Genomic DNA, 21,500 nt, shown 5'->3' on the forward strand with positions numbered 1-21,500 from the left:
CACTGTAAGGGTTAGTTGTCATGAAGGGCCAAATAAATATAATCACCCTGATAACATATGGCAAGGAGGTGGAACACAGGACTGTGTGGTGGGCTCTGAACTCTGAAGGTAACGCCTAACAAATTTGCCATCCAGTGACCTATGAAGAAAGGGAAAACACTGTGACACCAAAAAGGTAAATGGGAGTGGGGCTCAGTGAATTGATAAATCTGTGCCAAAGAGCCTTGTACCCTTGGTCACATCCTTGAGAACTACAAAGGGTGCAGTCCTCTCATACCACAGCCATGCAAATGTGCTAGGACAAACTTCTGGGAATGGTCAGGCATTGTTACTTTATGTAGGGAAAAAGAAGAACATATGGGTGATGTTCATTATTTGGAAAAGTCACTTCAGTGAATTGTCAGAAATACTTCTCTGTGCAGTGAGAAAGGACTACAGAGGTAGGTGCTGTTGTCCTTGGCCTCATGAGGGCCTATGGCACCACTTTATTTCACTGTGGTAACCAGAAATGCCTCTGCCTGATGAAACTTTGGACAACAATGACACCAGCAGTGTCTGGTGTAGATATCTGAACTTTATGGCAGAAACTAGGCATGCAGATTCAGGACCTTTAATTAGGTTCTTATCACGTTTTTGTCTCAGGAACCACTCTTGAAGAAATCCACGAGTAGCTTCTTCTAGCCTGCCGCTTCTCCTTTCACGAACCTATCTCCCTGCACTTAATTTCTGTGCTGAATCACACCAAGAAACGCTTCAGTGAGAATTCAGCGCGCAGCTCTATTGCACCTTATGCCAGGACGGCACGCCTCTGCCCACACCCCTGCGGAGAAAATCGTGCAGACAAATTCCTCTCGCCAGTAAGCTGCCTGGAGGCCGCCCGGGGCCTAGCGGGCCGCCAGCGGGGCCCGAGAGCCGCCGCCAGGTGGCGCCGCGGTGCTGCCGGAAGGGGCGCGGGTGGCGGTGGCGGCGGCGGCGGGACCCGCCCGCCCGGCCCGGCGCATGGCAGCGCGCTGAGGCGGGCCGCCCCGGGCCGCACCGCGCAGGGCCGAGCCGGCCCGGGTGGCGGTGGCGGCGGCGGCGGCGGCGGCCGGCGGGCCATGCTGCTGAAGCTGCTGCAGCGCCAGACCTACACGTGCCTGTCGCACCGCTATGGGCCCTGCCTCTGCCTCGGCGGCCTCGTCCTCATGATCGTCTCCGCCCTGCAGTTCGGGGAGGTCAGTACGGCGGGCAGCGCGATTCCATCCTGCTCTTCTAGCCGAGCCGAGCCGAGCCGTGCCGTGCCGTGCCGTGCGTGCCGAGCCGTGGCTCGGGCGGCTTTGAATGAGGTTAGCGTGCTGTGGCCCTGCTGTTCGAGAAGCGAGTTCCTACAGCAGGCAGCACGAAGCCGCGGAGGGGGGCACGTTCATCGCTGTCACTGATTTATTTCGTCCTTGTGCCGCTCCGCTTTGGCTCGGGATGGCCCCGGGCGGGTGGAAGTGGCACGGCTGCGGTGCTGCCCCTGGCCCGGTCCGGCACAGCAGGATAAACCCGGCTCCAAGCGTGCCCGGGGCTGCTGTTAGATCGTTTCCAGGGGAAAATGCTGCGGGAGCGCCTGCTTTCTTGACCTGTGCAACTTTCCCCCCTTCCAGCACCAGGTGATTTATTGGGGCTGTATTATTTTTGTTCTGAATAGCCTGACGGGACTCTTGTAGGGCCTGTGCTTAGCATAGCCTTCAGACAGCGATCGGGAGTGACAGGAGCTTTCTCCCCGCTAGAGTTTAACGAGTTAAACCTGGCCTCCTGCAGTCTGTCTTACACCGCTTGCTGCTGATCAGTCAGTACTGTGGTGCAAGTGATGTGATACGACTTCTACTTTTTCTTATATAAGATTTTATACACGTGTATGGTATATTTCGAAGTTTCACTTCATATTACCCTGTCTATTTTGGAAGCCACCAATGAGAATATCGGGAGAGGAAGAAAGATCTTGCTCACTGTAGTGCTCAAGAAGCATTCATGGAATTAAAGAAAAGACTTGGTCAGTGTAAAAGGATGGCTGTGCTAAATGCAAACAGACAGGTATTTCCCGATTCCTAAATTTCTCAAGATTCTCCAGACAAATTTTGCTGCTGTTTTGGTGGTGTTTCCTCCCTCCCCGTTTTAATTTGATGAGCTCTTTCAGACTTTAAAAAAAAAAGAAAAAAAAAAAAGAAAGAAGAGCCATGAAGAGCATTATCTGAAACTATGGTGGAGCACAATCAGAAGTTTATTCTGTCTGGATGCTCGCTGTCTTTCATAAGGTGCTTCCTGTCTGCTGTCTTGCAGTGGTCACAAGTTGCTGAAACGCTTCGAAACCATGAGTGAGATAGTTGAGCCATCTGTTTATATGTGATTGTCAGCTTTTGTTTTAAAGCTGATTGATAGATATCTCTTGGTGCTATGAAAGCAAAGAAGTAAACTTTTGCTTTTCCTCAGAATCGGGACCTAAGGCAAACCTCAGCATTTCTGAGAGCTTTTATAAACCACTTCAGTACTTGTCCAAGTTACAACTGATTTTGCTGAGAATGAGTCCAAGTCACTTCTCAGAATACCAAATCTGAGTTTGCTATTTCCAGTCTTTTTAATACCAGAACTATTTGGAAAGCTTAGACACTATTTAGACAGTGAACAAATAAGTGGCAGATTGCTGTGGGAGTGAATTTTCAAATTCTCAAGAATTCACTCAAGAATAAAAGAAAAGTGACCAGAAATCTTCTAATTGTGCTTGGTAAAAACACTCCTACCCTGCACACCACCCAAAAAAGCAACAAACTAAATCAAATGTCTGCATAAATACAAAAACAAACAAACAAAAAAGCTCTTTAAAAATAAATAAATGGATGATGAGGAATAAGATCAGTGAGAGATGTTTGCATGCATTTTGCCTTCGAATGTTATGATTTAAAGTGTTCCTGTCCTGGTAAACAGTAGTAGTTTAAGGATTTAGGAGAGACTGGGCTTGTGAAAATAAACACTGTCAGGCCTCTTCTGGCAGCAGTAGTAAGAATGGAAAAGATTTCTGTTCTTCAATATACAGTCTGCAAAGCAGCAGCAAATAAAATTTATCAGAATTTTGAACTTGAAACCAAGAAATCTTTCTAGTAATCATCAGGTGGACCATATTAATGTTCCGTGCAGATTTCTTAAGCAATAAAGCAGCAACGCCTATCAGCCTCTGTTGTCTGAACAGAGATTGCGGTTCCTTTTTTCTCCTGCCCCCAGAGCCAGCTTTTTTGTCCAAGTAAGCAAAATAGCATCTGCTTGCTTAGAGTCATACTAATGTTTATATTAGTGCTGACATGGAAATGGATGGTTAGAGCAAAAAAAAATGGGACTGGGAATAATGTCCTAACAGCCTCAAGATGAAAATGAGTGATTTCGAGGAGAAAAAAAAAAGTATCCCAGTGAAATAACAGTGCACTAAGCATGATTCAGCTGTAACGTATGGGATAGCCAGGTGTAAGCCAATGCTGTAGCCTAGTCTTAAGATCAGTTTTGAGTTTTATGCCAGTTTGCCTGTAAACCATTCTTAGCTGATCTTCCATAGGTTATTTAGCTTTGTAAAATGTTTTATAAATGGAAGAAGTGAGACACTGTTGTTACACTGCTGATACAGTATCTCATGATAGAGGGTCTCTCCATTTGTTGTTGTTCCTTACTAGATTTAAGTACCTGTATGTAAAGTTTAAATAGAGGCCCATAGGCATTATTGCAATATAAGCAATGAGAGGAGAAAACAGAAGCGGAATGTATCAGCTGGGAAGCCTATAACTTCTTTTCCTAAACATCTATCCAAAGAGAGCTACCATGGTTCTTTTTTAGTACAGTTGCACAAATACAGAAAGCAAATGTTTGACTGGTTAATGTTTTTCTTCCAGAGAGCTGTATTCATACAATAAAATACATTTTTGTTTTTGCTCAGATAATTCAGTATTTCTCCTAGAAGCAGATCAGTGTGTGTCAATTCTTAATTAGCAGTAATTACAGATGTTAATGCGTAGATAGCTTTCATTATGTACTGTTTTAAACTAACGTATTGGGCAGAAGGGCATAATGATTTGGGCATGAAGAAGTGTAATAGCGTGTTTGATATTTAAGGAAGGAGATTTTATGCTCACCTTGTAAATCATGTGTCCTTTGTGTATGAGGAACAAGCTTGTACAGATGTGATTTGGACTACAAAGAGGCTGTGCAGCTTTGGAAATATATTTTGTGTGCTTGTCACTGACGCGTGATGGGACTTCCCTGTTCTGTATACTCTTCAGAAGGCTTTAATTTACTTTAGCAGGCATGAGAGTATAGAGATGTGTATCTTCTTAAAATGGAGGGAGGTAGCCTCTAAAATTACGGTTTTGAGTGCTATTTTAAAGAAATGGCAGAGTTTATAGTTGCCATAAAACATAAGCAACAGTGACATTTAAATCTAAGACTGGTGTGAAACAAGCACTGTAATTTTTTTTTTCCCAGTACATATTTATATGTACTTCTGTACATAAAATAAACCACTGCCCTTTCATCTCTCTAAAGCAACACAAGATGATACTGTAGTTTTTAAGATTGAACTTCAGCTGTAAAAGATGTGGAAAGTTTATCTAAGAGCACGATCATCTATACATAGGAGATTTTTATCTCAAATTACTCATGCTTTTTTGATATATCAAAGCATATGAAACATTTTTAGTATTGGAAAGTGATTTTTCTGCTTGGAACCATGATTGATACTCTGTTAGTAATAGAGGTGCAACCACGTGCCTTTGTTCAATATTTATGTATTTATGTGTGTGTATGTGTGTATATACACGTGTGTGTGTATGTGTATATATATATATACACACACATTTAAGAATAACATTGGAATGTAAACATGCAGCTTTCTAAAGTACAAATCTTCGTGATTGTGCTCCCATAGAGCTAATGTGTGAATATGCTGTTGAATGTGGCTTGCTGGCAAAAGATTGACATTTTAGCTAAGCGATCTTGGTGGCTGGATGAAGCTGGGGGAGACAATCCTGCCTTCAGCTGTGTGTTGCCACCATTCCTCGTCTGCCCCAGCATCCGAGCTGGGGAGGCTAAGCTGATCTGTTTTCTGAGTGTTCATTTCCCTGCTGGTTTAGCTCCGTGGCTTGGCTCTCTGCAGAGTCTGGCGAATGCCAGCTTCAAGTTAAAGGGAGGGGCAGAAATGCAGGGGGATGGAAGAGTCTGCAGCCCACAGGAATAAAGAGCTGTTGGGTTAGTTTGGTTGCCATGTTAGACTCACCTGGACTGGGAAATAGCTATTGTGTTTTAAGTTTGTGCCCAGGTTAATCTGCATAATTTGATATGCCCTGGGCTGGCTGTTTGTTTTCAAAGCTCAGAGTGCAGAGATAGACTCCAGTATGTCCTATATGAGAACAGAAAGGAAGATGATGAAAATTGTGAAAATTGAAGATTGTGAAAATCGATGGGGGGGGTCCTGCTTGTATTGAAGTATATTTGTTTTAGGGCCTCAGTTTTGAGAAGATGCTGCTGCATTTAAAAAAATAAATAAATCATAGAATCGTAGAATCATTAAGGTTGGAAAAGACCTTTAAGATCGTCTGGTCCAACCATCGCCCTACGACCAATGTCACCCACTAGACCATGTCCCTAAAGGTTCAGAGACAAGGAGGATGTAATCAAAGTGAATAGTAACTTAAAAAGTGTGTCCACAAAACATGAAGTCCTTTCTTGCAGAGAAACAAACAATGTTTATTGTAATTGTGCACTCTAAGTTCTATGTCTGATTGCTGACTCAGTGTAATAACTTAGTTTGGATTAATTAAGTCAGATGTGCATTAGTGTGTAGATCAACTTGAGTGAAATCGGTCATGAGTAAAAGTTTCAAAAATAAGTGTCTAATTTTAGAAGATGGTGACATCGAGTATTTTTCTTTTCAGGTTGTGTTGGAGTGGAGTAGAGACCAATATCATGTTATGTTCGATTCATACAGAGACAACGTTGCTGGCAAATCATTTCAAAATCGGTGAGCTATACTTGTAGTTAGCATATTGCATGTTTTACTGTTCAATGAATTCTCAAACATTTAAATCAGATATTCTAGATGAAGTAACGTACTGCAGAGTAGTACTTTATTGTAAGGGCTCTAAATCTGCAATGAATTGTTAACTTAGAGATTCTAAAACCGTGAGTAAGTGGTTAATTTCCCAACTTAGAAGGTGTTTGGAATTTGGAAGTTCTAGTCATATATAACAGTTTGTTTTAAATGCGTTTAATTCATCCAGTCTATAAGGAGATGTCGGAATGGCAATAATGTTAACAGTGAAGGGGGGACATGAAATATTTTCTATATTAAGGTAAGAAAATAGAAGTACTGTTCCTGTGAACTTAAAATTCCCACTTCTAGTGTTTTTGGAAAACTTATTTTTGATTTACCTTGAGTTTTCTGTGGCATCTTATGTGGGACGTTATTTAGCAGAAAAGTCACAAAGGTAGCAAGGAAAAGCTTTTTAAAGCAAGCTGAATGCACTGGAGAAGTCACAGCAAATTGGAAACCAAGTCATATGGGTCATTTGCTTCAGCTGTGCTAACTTCTGTGTGGCTGCTTGTGGTTTCATAGTTCATATCTGAATAGTCACAGGGTCTGTTGCTCAGGAAGTCAGTGGACGGTGAATTGGTAGGTGGAAGAAGCTTACTAAGGAGATATCATCTGACTCTTTTAAGTGTTGATGCACTTGACTGGAAAAAGCCCTGAAAGCAGATGTGTAATCTGCCTTGAGGTTTGTTGAATCATGAGACAGTAGAAATGATCAAATCAGTTCATCATGTTTTAGCTGGTGCAAGATAATTCTTTAAAAGTACATTGCACGGTATTTGTGAATACTACTCGCTATTTCATCTCTTACTTCCCTCCTCTATTTTCCAAAGGAAGACAGATAAAGCAGAGTGACACAACTTGTACAGATTATTAACTTAACTTGTATGTGTTTCTGCAGTGCTGGAGTGAAAGCATGGTTGTTTCTGTCAGTACTAAAGTTCTGCCTTTGTGTTAATTAAGTACACAGTTTTTACAAAATGGCAGAGTTTTTCCAAAACAAAATTGCAAGTCTTACTGTCATGATGTAATAGTCAAAATCAGTCAAATAGTCAACTTACATTTCTGTGGTCTATTTTCATATTTCATTTCAGTCAGCTCATCTTGGGCCTAATCTGTTTGCCAGACTGGTATCTGTGATGAAGACCAAAAGCGTAAACTCACATGAAGGAAAAACATAGCTACAGAATTTAAGTGAAGAAAGTTTTTGAACTTTTCTGACCTTAACTTGCAAAAGACTTTGTGTACTTAAAATAATGTTAGAGAAGGATAATGTGGAAGTAGCTTTCCTGTTCCTTTTTAATTTTAAAGCAAAATGCCATTAGGCGCTTCTCAAAATAGAAAGTCTCAGTGTTTTTTAAGAGGTTTTGAAATTAATCAGAAAGCTTTGAAAGAGACCACAAGGTGAAACACTAATTGGTAGCAGTGTTAATTAGGAGCAAAAAATTGTGTATGATACGTTTATTTTATTATTATGTTTGATAACCACTACTTTCCCAAACAGTGTGTGTTAATTTGCTGTAAAAATACATTAAGAAAATTTCAGATTAACTTATATTTGGATAAATTGTGAACTAATTGATCAGCAAACAGTTCACTTGCTTTGATAATTTTTTTTTTTGTAATTGTCTCTATAGACATTACTAATGAACATCAAGCCACACCGGGGTTAATTCAGAGCTGACATTTCAATGCTGCAAGTTAAGTTTAGTAAATTACACAGTTCTATTTGCTATTGTATAGAAACAAGCTATTAGCAAATTATAAACTGGGGAGTGGCTTTACAGAAGTATAAATAGTACTAAAATTGCGTCATAGCTTAGACTGAGTTGGAGTTTAGGCTTTTCTTTTTCCACATTTTATGTTCTTAAATGAAGGCTGTGTAAATAAACTCTGCCCTTTGCCCAGGAGACTGAGAGTTGTGTGCACCTTTGAGATCAGTTAATTTGAGTCAGGTGCTTCCACCTAAAACAGGTTTCCTAGCTGTAGAAATCAAGGGACTGTCAACCCAATAATGTAACTGATCACAACAAGCATGGAAAAGCTGGAGGATCTTCTGCCATTGAATTTCTAATTCTGTGAAAGACTCAAAACATACAGTGAGTTGCACCTGTTAATGAGCTACTGTGTCTCCTGAGAAAGAGGTAAAATAAGTGATTAGGAGGAGTAGCTGTAATCTGCAAATTGACTTTTTTGTCAGCTGAGAATGTAGCCTCCTGCAGAGTATTGCACCTCAGAAGTGAGGTAGGCTTTCTCTGTGGTGCTGCTGAGGAAGGCAGTGCCTCCTGCTAGATGTTCAAGCTGTCTTTAGGATGACCCTCCAGCAGCCCTTAGGTGTTAGCTTAAGTTGTTAGGAACTGCAGTGAGTTGAGTGCAAAGCGTTCACATCCCTTGTGTTGTGACCAGCTGCTGCCTGCCGGTTTGCCAAATTTTGCACTTCAGTTACTGAGTCTCAGCCAGTAGAAAACAAAGATGGGTGGAAATTGTCTGCATGTCATGCTGTGCAAGGGAAGGTGGAGGAGATACCTACGAACTGCCTGTCTCTCTGTTGTTTGAAGGATGCCATGCAGTGGGTGGGGAGGTGTCCTGGTTTCAGGTAGGACAGAGTTAATTTTCCTCCTAGTAGCTGGCAGGGTGCTATGTTTTGGATTAGGATGAGAAGAGCGCTGATAACATGCCGATGTTTTAATTGTTGTAGAGCAATGCTTACACCAAGCCAAGGACTTTTCAGCTTCTCGCTCTGTCCTGCTAGCGAGCAGGCTGGGGGTGCAGCAGGAGCTGGGAGGGGACAGACCCAGGACAGCTGACCCAAACTGGCCAAAGGGGTATTCCATACCATCTGACGTCATGCTGAACAATATATAGGGGTGGCTAGCCGGGGTGGGGGGGCCGGCTGCTCGGGGATAGGCTGGGCATCGGTCAACGGGTGGTGAGCAATTGCATTGTGCATCACTTTGTACACATTATTACTATTATTATTATTATTATTATTATTATTGTTATTGTTATTATTTTCCCTGTCTTAATAAACTGTCCTTATCTCAACTCACAGGCTTCACTTTCCCGTTTCTCTCCCCCATCCCGGAGAGGGAGGGGGGAGGGTGAGCGAACGGCTGTGTGGTGTTTGGCTGCCAGCCGGGCTAAACCACAACAGCCAATTTGGCGCCCAACGTGGGGCACGAAGGGTTGAGATATCGACAGATTTGACCCGAGTGTGTTAAACTAAAATTGGTATAAGTATTCGACCTGCTTAATAGTTGCTAGTCACAATGTTGATTGCTTTCATCTCAAGTCTGCTGTACCTGTTTCCCAGATTGAGTTTTATAGCAAGTTACTTTCTGTATGTGCTCCCTGTCGTGCTGTTTATCCTTTCCGGGCCCTGGTTCAAGATTGTTATGGTACTGTGTGGTGTAACGATGGCTTATGAAATGATGAGATATCTGGTCATGACTCTAACCTGGTATTTGTACTCAGCACTGTCGTCGACTCTATACTTCGGAAACCATATCTCAGAAACTATTAGCAATTACACCTATTGCCTTTTTTCATCAGGGAGTCAATCTCCTTTGTTTAAGGTTAAACAACTACTTAGGAATCTCATCCGGAGATCTGTCTTGAGGCGGGATATTTGCGAGTGGCAGGGAGTGTGGGAGGATATGGGCAGGTTTCTAGGGCAGTGGGCACCTCCAGTGTTTTGGACGTTCACCCCTGAACAACTGCAAAATCCTAAAAAACTGGTAGAATGCTTGAAAAAAAGGTGTCATGACTCCGGCAGTTCCGAAGTGACACAAATCACTGTGGCGTGCTGGGGTCTGGCCTGTGCCTATCGAGCTGCAATTGATGCTACTATCAACCTAGTGACAGCTCCCGCAGCCGTTCCAGCTCCAGCTCCCGCAGCCGTCCCGGTTCCAGCTCCCGCAGCCGTTCCAGCTCCCGCAGCCGTTCCAGCTCCAGCTCCCGCAGCCGTTCCAGCTCCAGCTCCCGCAGCCGTCCCGGTTCCAGCTCCCACAGCCGTTCCAGCTCCCGCAGCCGTTCCAGCTCCAGCTCCCGCAGCCGTTCCAGCACCCACAGCCGTTCCAGCTCCCGCAGCCGTTCCCACTCCTGTGGCTGGGTCAGAGAAACGAACTGTAGCAGTGCAAGTTGCCCCTGCAGAGGGTATTCCAACCCCTGTGGCAGACCCTGTGGCTGGGTCGGAGAGGCGAGCTGTAGCAGTGCAAGTTGCCCCTGTAGAAAAGGTGAAAAAATGGTATAGAGACTCAGGTCGTTTAGAACGCAGAAAGTCTTCTGCTAAGTCTGGGCGTGGAGAAGACGAGGCTGGGCCATCAAGTGTGCAGGAGGATGACGATGAGGATGAGGATGTTGACAAATCAACAGTAACTACCCGAACCCTATACCAGCGTGAGCTACGAGATGTGCGAAAAGATTTTGGTCGCTGTATAGGTGAACAGCTTGTCACCTGGCTGCTCCGGTGCTGGGACACTGGAGCCAATGGTGTGGAATTAGAGGGCAGGGAAGCCAAGCGGTTGGGATCCCTTGCTAGAGATGCAAGCATTGACAAAGCAATTGGAGATGGAGCACGATCTCACAGCCTCTGGAGGCGTCTCCTGTTAGCTGTGAAGGGAAGGTATCCCTACAAGGAAGAACTTGTATGTCTACCAGTCAAGTGGACCACCATGGAGAAGGGAATCCAGTACCTGAGGGAATTAGCCGTACGGGAAGTATTTTATAAGGACCTAGACGACGCACAAACATCCACAGATCCAGATGACGTCCAGTGTACTCGACCCATATGGCGGAAGTTTGTACATAATGCACCATCAACATGGGCCAGCACATTGGCAATAATATCCTGGAAAGACGGTGAAGATCCCACAGTGGGTGACATGGCTAAACAACTCCGGCAGTACGAAGGAAATCTCTCCTCTTCCCTACAGGCCTGCGTCTCGGCTGTGGAGAAACTCTCTGAAGAGTTCCACCAACTTAAAGAGAATTTATCTTCCCCCCCACCTGAACAAACCAGTGGCCACCAACTAAAAGAGAATACTTTGGAGAAACTTTTTGAAGAGGTCCACCAACTTAAAGAGAATTTATATTCCCCCCGACCTGAACGAACCAGTGGCCACCAACTAAAAGAGAATACTTTGGAGAAACTTTTTGAAGAGGTCCACCAACTTAAAGAGAGTGTATTTTCTTCCCCCCCTGTACGAACCAGCGTCTCGGCTATTAGGGGTAAACGCGCATCCGTGCAAAGAAGACAATATGGTGGGTACACACCCCGCGCCACCCTGTGGTTCTACCTACGTGACCATGGAGAGGACATGAGAAAATGGGATGGAAAATCTACTGAGACCCTAGAGGCACGGGTACGTGAGTTACAAAAGAAAACAATCGGGAGAAAGGGTTTCTCTGAAAAGTTTGCTGCTCCAACTTCTAGCAGGCAGTCTTTTAAACACAGAAACGAAGATTCTGACCAGGACTAGAGGGGCCCTGCCTCCAGCCAGGGGGAGGAAAGGGACAACCGAGTTTATTGGACTGTGTGGATTCGATGGCCTGGCACGTCTGACGCACAGAAGTATAAGGCTTTAGTAGACACCGGTGCACAATGTACTCTAATGCCATCAAGCTGTAAAGGGCTAGAGCCCATCTGTATTTATGGCGTGACAGGGGGATCCCAGCAGTTAACTGTATTGGAAGCTGAAGTGAGTCTAACTGGAAATGAGTGGCAAAAGCACCGTATTGTGACTGGCCCGGATGCTCCGTGCATCCTTGGCATAGACTATCTTAGAAGAGGATATTTCAAGGACCCAAAAGGGTTCCGCTGGGCTTTTGGCATAGCTGCCTTAGAGACAGAGGACATTAAACAGTTGTCTACCTTGCCCGGTCTCTCAGAGGACCCTTCTGTTGTGGGGCTGCTGAGGGTTGAAGAACAGCAAGTGCCAATCGCTACCACAACTGTGCACCGGCGGCAATATCGCACCAACCGAGACTCCCTGATTCCCATCCACGAGCTAATTCGTCAACTGGAGAGCCAAGGAGTGATCAGCAAGACCCATTCACCTTTTAATAGTCCCATATGGCCAGTGCGAAAGTCTAATGGTGAGTGGAGACTAACAGTGGACTATCGTGGCCTGAACGAAGTCACGCCACCACTGAGTGCTGCAGTGCCGGACATGCTAGAACTCCAGTACGAACTGGAATCAAAGGCAGCCAAGTGGTATGCCACAATTGATATTGCTAATGCATTTTTCTCCATCCCTCTAGCAGCAGAGTGCAGGCCACAGTTTGCTTTCACTTGGAGGGGAGTCCAATATACGTGGAATCGGCTGCCCCAGGGGTGGAAACATAGCCCTACCATTTGCCATGGACTGATCCAGTCTGCGCTGGAGCAGGGGGAGGCTCCTGAACACCTGCAGTACATCGATGACATCATTGTGTGGGGTGACACGGCAGAGGAAGTTTTCGAGAAAGGGAAGAAAATAGTCCAAATCCTTCTGAAGGCCGGTTTTGCCATAAAACAAAATAAAGTCAAAGGACCTGCACGAGAGATCCAGTTTTTAGGAATAAAATGGCAAGATGGACGTCGTCAAATCCCAATGGATGTGATCAACAAAATAACAGCTATGTCTCCACCAACTAGCAAAAAGGAAACACAAACTTTCCTAGGTGTCGTGGGGTTTTGGAGAATGCATATTCCAAATTACAGTCTGATTGTAAACCCGCTCTACCAAGTAACTCGTAAGAAGAATGCTTTTGAATGGGGCCCTGAGCAACGACAAGCCTTTGAACAAATTAAGCAGGAAATAGTTCATGCAGTAGCCCTTGGGCCAGTCCGAACAGGACCAGACGTAAAGAATGTGCTCTACACCGCAGCCGGGGAGAATGGTCCCACCTGGAGCCTCTGGCAGAAAGAACCTGGGGAAACTCGAGGTCGACCCCTGGGGTTTTGGAGTCGGGGATACAGAGGATCTGAGGCCCGCTATACTCCAACCGAAAAGGAGATATTGGCAGCATATGAGGGAGTTCGATCTGCTTCGGAAGTGATCGGTACTGAAGCGCAGCTCCTCCTGGCACCCCGACTGCCGGTACTGGGTTGGATGTTCAAAGGAAGGGTCCCCTCTACACATCATGCAACAGATGCTACATGGAGCAAGTGGGTTGCACTGATTACTCAGCGGGCTCGAATAGGAAACCCCAGTCGCCCAGGAATCCTGGAAGTGATTATGGACTGGCCAGAAGGCAAGTACTTTGGGATATCAGCAGAGGAGGAGGTGGTCCGTGCTGAAGAAGCCCCACTGTACAACAAGCTACCAGAAAATGAGAAGAAATACGCCCTGTTCACTGATGGGTCCTGTCGTATTGTGGGAAAGCATCGGAGATGGAAAGCTGCTGTATGGAGTCCTACACGACGAGTTGCAGAAGCTGCTGAGGGAGAAGGTGAATCGAGTCAGTTTGCAGAAGTGAAAGCCGTTCAGCTGGCCTTAGATATTGCTGAACGAGAAAAGTGGCCAGTTCTCTATCTCTATACTGATTCATGGATGGTAGCAAATGCCCTGTGGGGGTGGCTACAGCAATGGAAGCAGAACAACTGGGAACGCCGGGGCAAACCCATCTGGGCTGCTGCATTGTGGCAAGATATTGCTGCCCGGGTAGAGAACCTGGTTGTAAAGGTACGCCATGTAGATGCTCATGTGCCCAAGAATCGGGCTACTGAAGAACATCAAAACAACCAGCAGGTGGATCAGGCTGCTAAGATTGAAGTGGCTCAGGTGGACCTGGACTGGCAACATAAAGGTGAATTATTTATAGCCCGATGGGCCCATGACACCTCAGGCCATCAAGGTAGAGATGCAACATACAGATGGGCTCGTGATCGAGGGGTGGACCTGACCATGGACACTATAGCACAGGTTATTCATGATTGTGAAACATGTGCTGCAATTAAACAAGCCAAACGGTCAAAGCCTCTCTGGTATGGAGGACGATGGCTGAAATACAAATATGGAGAGGCCTGGCAGATTGATTACATCACACTCCCCCAAACCCGCAACGGCAAGCGCCACGTACTTACAATGGTGGAAGCAACCACCGGATGGCTGGAAACATATCCTGTGCCCCATGCCACCGCCCGGAACACTATCCTGGGCCTTGAAAAGCAAGTCCTATGGCGACATGGCACCCCAGAAAGAATTGAGTCAGACAATGGGACTCATTTCCGAAACAACCTTATAGACACTTGGGCCAAAGAACATGGTATTGAGTGGGTGTATCACATCCCTTATCATGCACCAGCCTCCGGGAAAGTTGAACGATACAATGGACTGTTAAAGACTACACTGAAAGCGATGGGTGCTGGGACATTCAAAAATTGGGAAACACATTTGGCAAAGGCCACCTGGTTAGTCAATACTAGAGGATCTGCCAACCGAGCTGGACCTGCCCAATCAAACCTGTTACGCACTGTAGAAGGGGATAAAGTTCCTGTAGTGCACGTAAGAAACATGCTGGGTAAGACAGTCTGGGCTACTCCTGCCTCAGGAAAAGGCAAGCCCATTCGTGGGATTGCTTTTGCCCAGGGACCTGGATGCACTTGGTGGGTAATGCAAAAGAATGGGGAGGTTCGGTGTGTACCTCAAGGGGACCTAATACTGGGTGAGAATAGCCCATGAGTTGAATTGTAGTATGTTAATTATCATATAACACTGTATGTCATCACTACCATGGTTGCTATATATCATAGATGAAAATGGTGACTAATTAGAAGGTATTGGAAAGAGTGTAACCTGAGCATGACATAAATGGTATGGAATAAGGGGTGGATATCTGTCCTGGTTTCAGGTAGGACAGAGTTAATTTTCCTCCTAGTAGCTGGCAGGGTGCTATGTTTTGGATTAGGATGAGAAGAGCGCTGATAACATGCCGATGTTTTAATTGTTGTAGAGCAATGCTTACACCAAGCCAAGGACTTTTCAGCTTCTCGCTCTGTCCTGCTAGCGAGCAGGCTGGGGGTGCAGCAGGAGCTGGGAGGGGACAGACCCAGGACAGCTGACCCAAACTGGCCAAAGGGGTATTCCATACCATCTGACGTCATGCTGAACAATATATAGGGGTGGCTAGCCGGGGTGGGGGGGGCCGGCTGCTCGGGGATAGGCTGGGCATCGGTCAACGGGTGGTGAGCAATTGCATTGTGCATCACTTTGTACACATTATTACTATTATTATTATTATTATTATTATTATTGTTATTGTTATTATTTTCCCTGTCTTAATAAACTGTCCTTATCTCAACTCACAGGCTTCACTTTCCCGTTTCTCTCCCCCATCCCGGAGAGGGAGGGGGGAGGGTGAGCGAACGGCTGTGTGGTGTTTGGCTGCCAGCCGGGCTAAACCACAACAGGAGGGAACACCTTTTCCTTGGATATTTCATTGTGTGTCCCAGTGGATCTTAGTGTTAAAACACTTGCTCAGTGTTTACTATCCAAACACTGCTTTTCTCCTGTTTGTTTTCACTTGCCTATTTCATGAAAACAAATGACAGAGAGAGAATTCAACACCCAAGGGTCCAAGCTTAAGTTCAATTTAATATGCTTGGCAGGAGGCTGGATTGTTGGATTCTGCTAAAGTGGGTGAAGGCCTTCTGCAGTTTAGGAAGGTATTATAGCTTGACGCTGGAACTTACGAAAATAATGGTTGGGGCATCCCCCTGCTTTCAGGGACTGAGAGGTTCATCTCTGGCAGCAGCCTGGAGCACCTGCTGAAACAGAGCTGTGGGCCTCAGGGAGGAGATAACCACAGACAAATAGAAAATAAGTACTCAAAGGTTTTCTTTGCTGCTTCTGCATTAGGTACGATAGGACATCTGTAACTGTTCAGCAACAGTTCCACAGTATTAAATTGTGTCAAGAATGGGTTTGACTGCTGTGTCTAGTGTCCGAATTCATGTATCCTACATAGGTTGTTAGTTTGTGAGATGCTCTATTACTGAGATCTAAGAGGTATTAGGGTAAAGATGTGGTTCTGCTGAGACCTTACTGGCTGTGGGCAATTAAATAACACAAAGTGTGATTTAAGTCTTTACGCTTTGTGCTGCCCTGTCTAATTTTGTTAGCTGGTGAATTAAAGATGTGCCTAGATGCTGGTACTGTCTTGAGAAATATTTAATGGGTTGCTAGGTTTTTGATTATAGGTTAACATGTCAGTGAAATTTAGAGTATAAATGGCAAATTTCGTTTAGTTAGTGAATTGTTGTGAATTGTTATGGCCTCTGTAGGTCTTCTTTTGGTTTTATGTCTGTGCTGTTTTGTCAAAGGCTTGTGTATAATTACGAAATTATATATATTTATAGCTAAAGGGAAGCTTTTTTCTTTGTCTCTTCAGCTCAGACACCAAGCATTTTTGTTCCTTGACGGGAACTGCTATTGTAGGATGCCACAAACACTTGTAATGTAATATTAAACAGCTCATGTAGCTTTCATTTGAATTATGTAGGCTTTGTTTACCCATGCCGATTGATGTGGTATACACCTGGGTGAACGGCACAGATGTTGAACTGATCAAAGAATTGCAACAGGTCAGAGAACAGATGGAGGAAGAACAGAAAATAATAAGGTAATAATCTCATGTATTTTTTTCCCTTGCACTAACAACAGCAATCTAATGTGGTACTAGCCCTCTTTCTTTTCTCCCTTGTTGCTCAACATGAAAATCCAAAGTGATTTTCTGTCTTCATTTGATTATTCTCAAAACCCTTCTTTCAGTTCTACATTTAGCCATGAAGTGCTGTCTAATCAGAAAACTGTTTAAAATATAGAGCATAATAATTTAAAGTAATTAAGGCTGTTCTGTCTTGAATTTGTAAAAATGCTGTGCAGAAAACTGTGCTTTTTAGTTTGTCATGTTGTATGGATTTCTGTAACTGTTCCTGGATAATAATAAAACTATATCTTACATGTTTAATATCTCTTCATCCCCCTCCTACTCATCCCCCAATATTTCTTTTTATACTGGCCTTAATAACATATACTTGAGCGTATGTTTCTTAAAGGCTCCTTAAAAATAGATTTGTAGTCTCCTAAACACAGAAACTGACGAAGAGGAAAATAATTTATTCAGGTTATAGACATATTGTTCAACCTTCTAACTAAGGCAACAGGGAGGGCGATGTAATGCTGCGTTCAGAATGTTAGAGGTTGCGCTGTACTGGTCTGTAAAATCACTGATCTGAAGACTGCAATTAGTGCACAGCTTTGTTTTCTAGCAAACACATGCAGCTACAGATACCTTGGGTTGTTTTGTAACCACTGATTTAGTTCTTTATTAGCAACTCCACGGTCATGTGATCAGTTTTGGACAGAAGAATGCTAAATGAAAGAACAAGACTTTAGTTTAAGTGTTTAAGTGTCAATTCAGAATAATCAGAAATCCACAAGTGAGTGTAACGATTGATCTGATTTTTGGCATGTTATGACTTGCAATTAGGTACCATTAACAGTGTGATCACAACTGAAGTTCTAGGCCTCTGGTTTGCTACTTATATTGCAAAATACATTAAGTGTAAACATCGTAAATAAAGACATGGTCTCTGCTCTGAAGACCTTTCATGTTTATACTAATCATTCCCTAGCAGTTTACATAGCAAACATTAGTGGTTTCAGCTCCATGATACTTATGGGCAAAGAGCTGCTGTGATCCCTGTTTTAGCAAGGGAAGACCACGCATTTTGTCCTTCCATAACACTGATCTGGAAAGTTTATATCAAACTCAGGGGTAAGACTCATGTCCATGTCATGTTCATCAACTACAGGGACAGCTGGTTCTCTCCTTGTAGATAACAACACCCCCCAACCCCCTTTGTATTTTGAAATTGGTTAGCACAGTTTAAAAAAAAAAAAAAAATGGTTCAAAGGATCAGGGTGAATGTGGAAGACAAAGGCAAAGACTATAAATCTCTGCTAATGAGCATATATTCTGTACTGCATAGTAAAACTTAGTAATTTGTTACTTTTTTATTGATCCACCTGAATCAAATTAGTCACTGTCCAGGTGCTTTATTCTTCATGGGGAGAGAGAGTAGCTTGATGGATGGTGCTTCCCTTTTTGTTGGCATGTTTAGGAGGTGCCCTTGGGATCATATTATTATCATTATTTTTTTTTTTGCATCATCATTGCTCTACCTGTGCATTAACCTTCATCAGTTTCTGCATGTACACGGCCAATGCATGGTAGACCTTAACAGAATATGTATCATAGACAAAACTATGAACTCACTCCAGTTTCAGGTCGGTAATTCCTGTTTTTTTATCAGTGCTTTTCCTATTAACAGCAGTTTCGTTAAATAATTTAATAATAACCCCTGAAAATCTTGTTAGCAGAGTCCCACTGCTGCAGCTCCCAGCACTAGCAAGGATTTTTGGGTTCTGCTGCGCAAGGGTGCACAGTGGGGGAGCACGTGTCAGCCTGTGCTTGCCTAAGTAGGCTAATGGCAAGGGATTGGCAGTTTTATAGCTGGGTTGTCGCTGATTTCACAACATGTTCCTGACTCAGAGCTCTGAAATTAGATTTAATTCTTTACCATCAACTCAGAGTTACTTAATGTGGTTGTTTTCATTTTGTAATAGGGAAATCCTTGGAAAGAATGCAACAGAACCAACAAAGAAGAGGTAAGGGGTTTTTGGTTTTTGTTTTGTCTTGGCTATAAATTGAAATAAACTATGTCCTACTCATTTTTAGCTGAAAGCAACTGTTGGGGAGGTGGGGTAAAGGGGTATTGTGTTTGTTTTTCTAGCGTGAGCACACTTTCCTTCTGTGTCATTTCAAGAGAAGTTGACAACATGATAATATATATGTTGAATAACAGTAATGCAGTTGTGAAGTATGAGCCTCTTAGTGTGACAGTTTCTGAAATTCAAAAAGCATTTACTTGTCACTAGTTAGGCATAGTTCATATTCTGAGTGTGGATTTTTAGTGCATATGTACCTAGAGTTTTATAATTTAAAAGTATTAAGATTGTTTTTTTTCCAGCAGTACCTTTACCTGCCATTTGTGTACACAGTGCTGTAAGTCATTGTTTGTGGAGGGGCCAAGGCTCATGTGTCTCTGCACTGCCAGGAAGCAGCAGGGCCTGCTCTGTCCTGTTCTTAACTTGGCCTGGTTGTTCTGTAGAGATCTTTATAAGGTGTCCTCTGTAGTTGAATCTCTGCAAACATTGAAATGTTTGAAAAAATCTTTGAAATTTTGAAATTTTTGAAAAATAAAAATACACGATTGAGAAAAGAGATGTGTTTTTGAGGAGAGGAGGCAAGGAACTGGGGAACAAGTTACAGGAATGTGCTGAACTGTAATAGTAAGATATTTGTTTTCTACAGCAAAATAAGTATGCTCTTAATTGTTCCCACCCTTTCTTCAACAGATGTTGGAAATAATTGATCAGATTTTACAAAAACATCTCTCATTGCACCTAGTATTGATTTCTGTTGTAAATTTTCTAGTGGTGTTAAATACACCTTTGGTATTTTGGTACAGTGAGAAGCAACTGGAATGTTTGCTGACACACTGCGTTAAAGTGCCAATGCTTGTCCTGGATCCTGCGCTGCCGACCAACGTCACGCTGAAAGACCTCCTGTCCATTCATCCTGCTCTACAAGCTGCTAACAATATGTTCTTTGTAGCAAAACCAAAAAATCCTTCTACCAATGTGACAGTAATTGTTTTTGATAGCCCTAAGGATGGTAAGAACCTATTTGACAGTTTCCATATCGTCTTCTAGGGAAAGATTTTCACTAAGTTGCTGTGAGTTAGATTGTATTGTCTTCCATCACTGACTCTGCCACTAGTTTTCTGTTTGACTTTAGCAAGTTGTACTGTGTCTCTTCCCCTCAGTCTGTTTCTTTAAATGATGACATCAGTGATACTGTTTCTTATCTCCCAGACATCTGATTATGAAAGATTAAACAGTTCCGTACTCTTAAAGTACTGTTGCAAAACAGACTTGATATCTGAAAATCTGTGTTGCACTGATGATCTCAGAAGACTGAGGCTAAGACTGCGGATTAGTTTTAGAAATCATCTTTTAATTGCTGTGATGTGAAGGGTGAATACTGTGCAAAAAGTTCTGCCTTTGTTCAAAGGATTGCACACCATAAAACAAAATTATCTGTGTGTTCAACACTTACAAGTAGTATCTTAGAACAGGTACAGGCTTCTTATTTTAATACATAGTGCCCAACCCACTACCACCCACTTACCCAAACACAGGTGTTTATTTTACTGGCAAGATTATTTGACAAGTATAAAGACAAATCTTCACTCTATAAACATCCAAAATTTCTTAATTTGCAAAAGTCTGTCTTAGTTTCTGGAATATACAAAAGAAGTGACTTCCAGTTTTTGATTTGCAATGTATTTTATTTATTCTAGTTGAAGCTGCCCATTCTGGAATGTTAAAAGACAACAGCAAACAGATAGTATGGAGGGGCTACTTGGTATGTACTTTTAAAATCTGTTAATTAGCTTTTAGTTTTTGTATGTCCTAAACTTTGTGTTTTTAGGAATTATTTCTGTGCTATACACCCTTCGTAACTCATATGTTGTGATAAATAAAAGCTTTTAAAATTACCTTTATTTCAGTGTTGAGGTTTGGGTTAAATGACAGAACTACATACACTCTATTAAATCTGTCATTTGCTGAAAGGTTGTCAGATAATGTGAATCACTGTAAATTTAAAGAAAAGACTTTTTACCCTGTCATCCTGTTTTTTAGACTACAGACAAAGAAGTTCCAGGCCTAGTGTTAATGCAAGACTTGGCCTTCCTTAGTGGATTTCCAGCTACATTCAAAGAAACAAATCAGCTACGAACAAAACTACCAGAGAGTCTGGCCTCTAAAGTAAAACTGGTAAGGATGTGGAGGAAAAAGTAATTTATTTGTATTGTTTTTTATTTGTTTTTAAGTACTTCACATACAGACCTTACTTACCTAGCAAGAGAACTGTTGCAGGTGACTTAGGATGTTTCTGATAGTCATCTGTGACCCTTTTCCTGAGTTGTGAAGAATAGTAAATAGTGGCTCAAATTGTTGCCTTCCAAATGCCAATTGTCCATTCTGTGACTGCAAGTTATTAGGCTTTAGATTTTTAGCTTGCAACTAGTTGAAAAATACCAGACTTACCAGTTTCTCTCAGCCATTTGCTATAGGCTGTTGTCTTACTGAAGTGTATTGTATTACTGGTTTGTTTAATGTGACAGAATTTTGTTTGTGTGATTTCTTAGCTTTTTTTATTCCTTCTTTGCTTTTGAAGAATAGTCTTAACAGTAAGAGCAATGAATTGTTTCACAGCTGAATGCTGTATTTCTTTCTGCCAAGTACTCTGTATGCTACTAAGCGATTTATGCTTAACTTATCCATCTGCAAGACAA

At 43.0% G+C, this 21,500-nt stretch overlaps 1 protein-coding gene across 2 annotated transcripts in view; it reads left to right on the forward strand.

Annotated features, from left to right (window-relative positions):
- Nucleotides 1–995: 995 nt before the first annotated feature.
- GNPTAB (N-acetylglucosamine-1-phosphate transferase subunits alpha and beta) overlaps nt 996–21,500 on the forward strand; it is a 51,861-nt gene continuing 31,356 nt past the window's right edge. The window contains exons 1-7 of one of the 2 annotated variants that reach the window (XM_035561393.2): nt 996–1,214; nt 5,934–6,019; nt 16,574–16,693; nt 18,703–18,744; nt 19,608–19,813; nt 20,502–20,566; nt 20,845–20,979. In XM_035561393.2, the coding sequence (XP_035417286.1) occupies nt 1,098–1,214; nt 5,934–6,019; nt 16,574–16,693; nt 18,703–18,744; nt 19,608–19,813; nt 20,502–20,566; nt 20,845–20,979 (771 nt within the window). In that variant the 5' untranslated portion in view covers nt 996–1,097. The remainder of the gene's footprint in view (nt 1,215–5,933; nt 6,020–16,573; nt 16,694–18,702; nt 18,745–19,607; nt 19,814–20,501; nt 20,567–20,844; nt 20,980–21,500) is intronic. The other variant, XM_035561403.2, reaches the window with a different exon arrangement.

Source organism: Cygnus atratus, chromosome 1 (genome assembly GCF_013377495.2).
Source record: "Cygnus atratus isolate AKBS03 ecotype Queensland, Australia chromosome 1, CAtr_DNAZoo_HiC_assembly, whole genome shotgun sequence".
Taxonomy (NCBI): domain Eukaryota; kingdom Metazoa; phylum Chordata; class Aves; order Anseriformes; family Anatidae; genus Cygnus; species Cygnus atratus.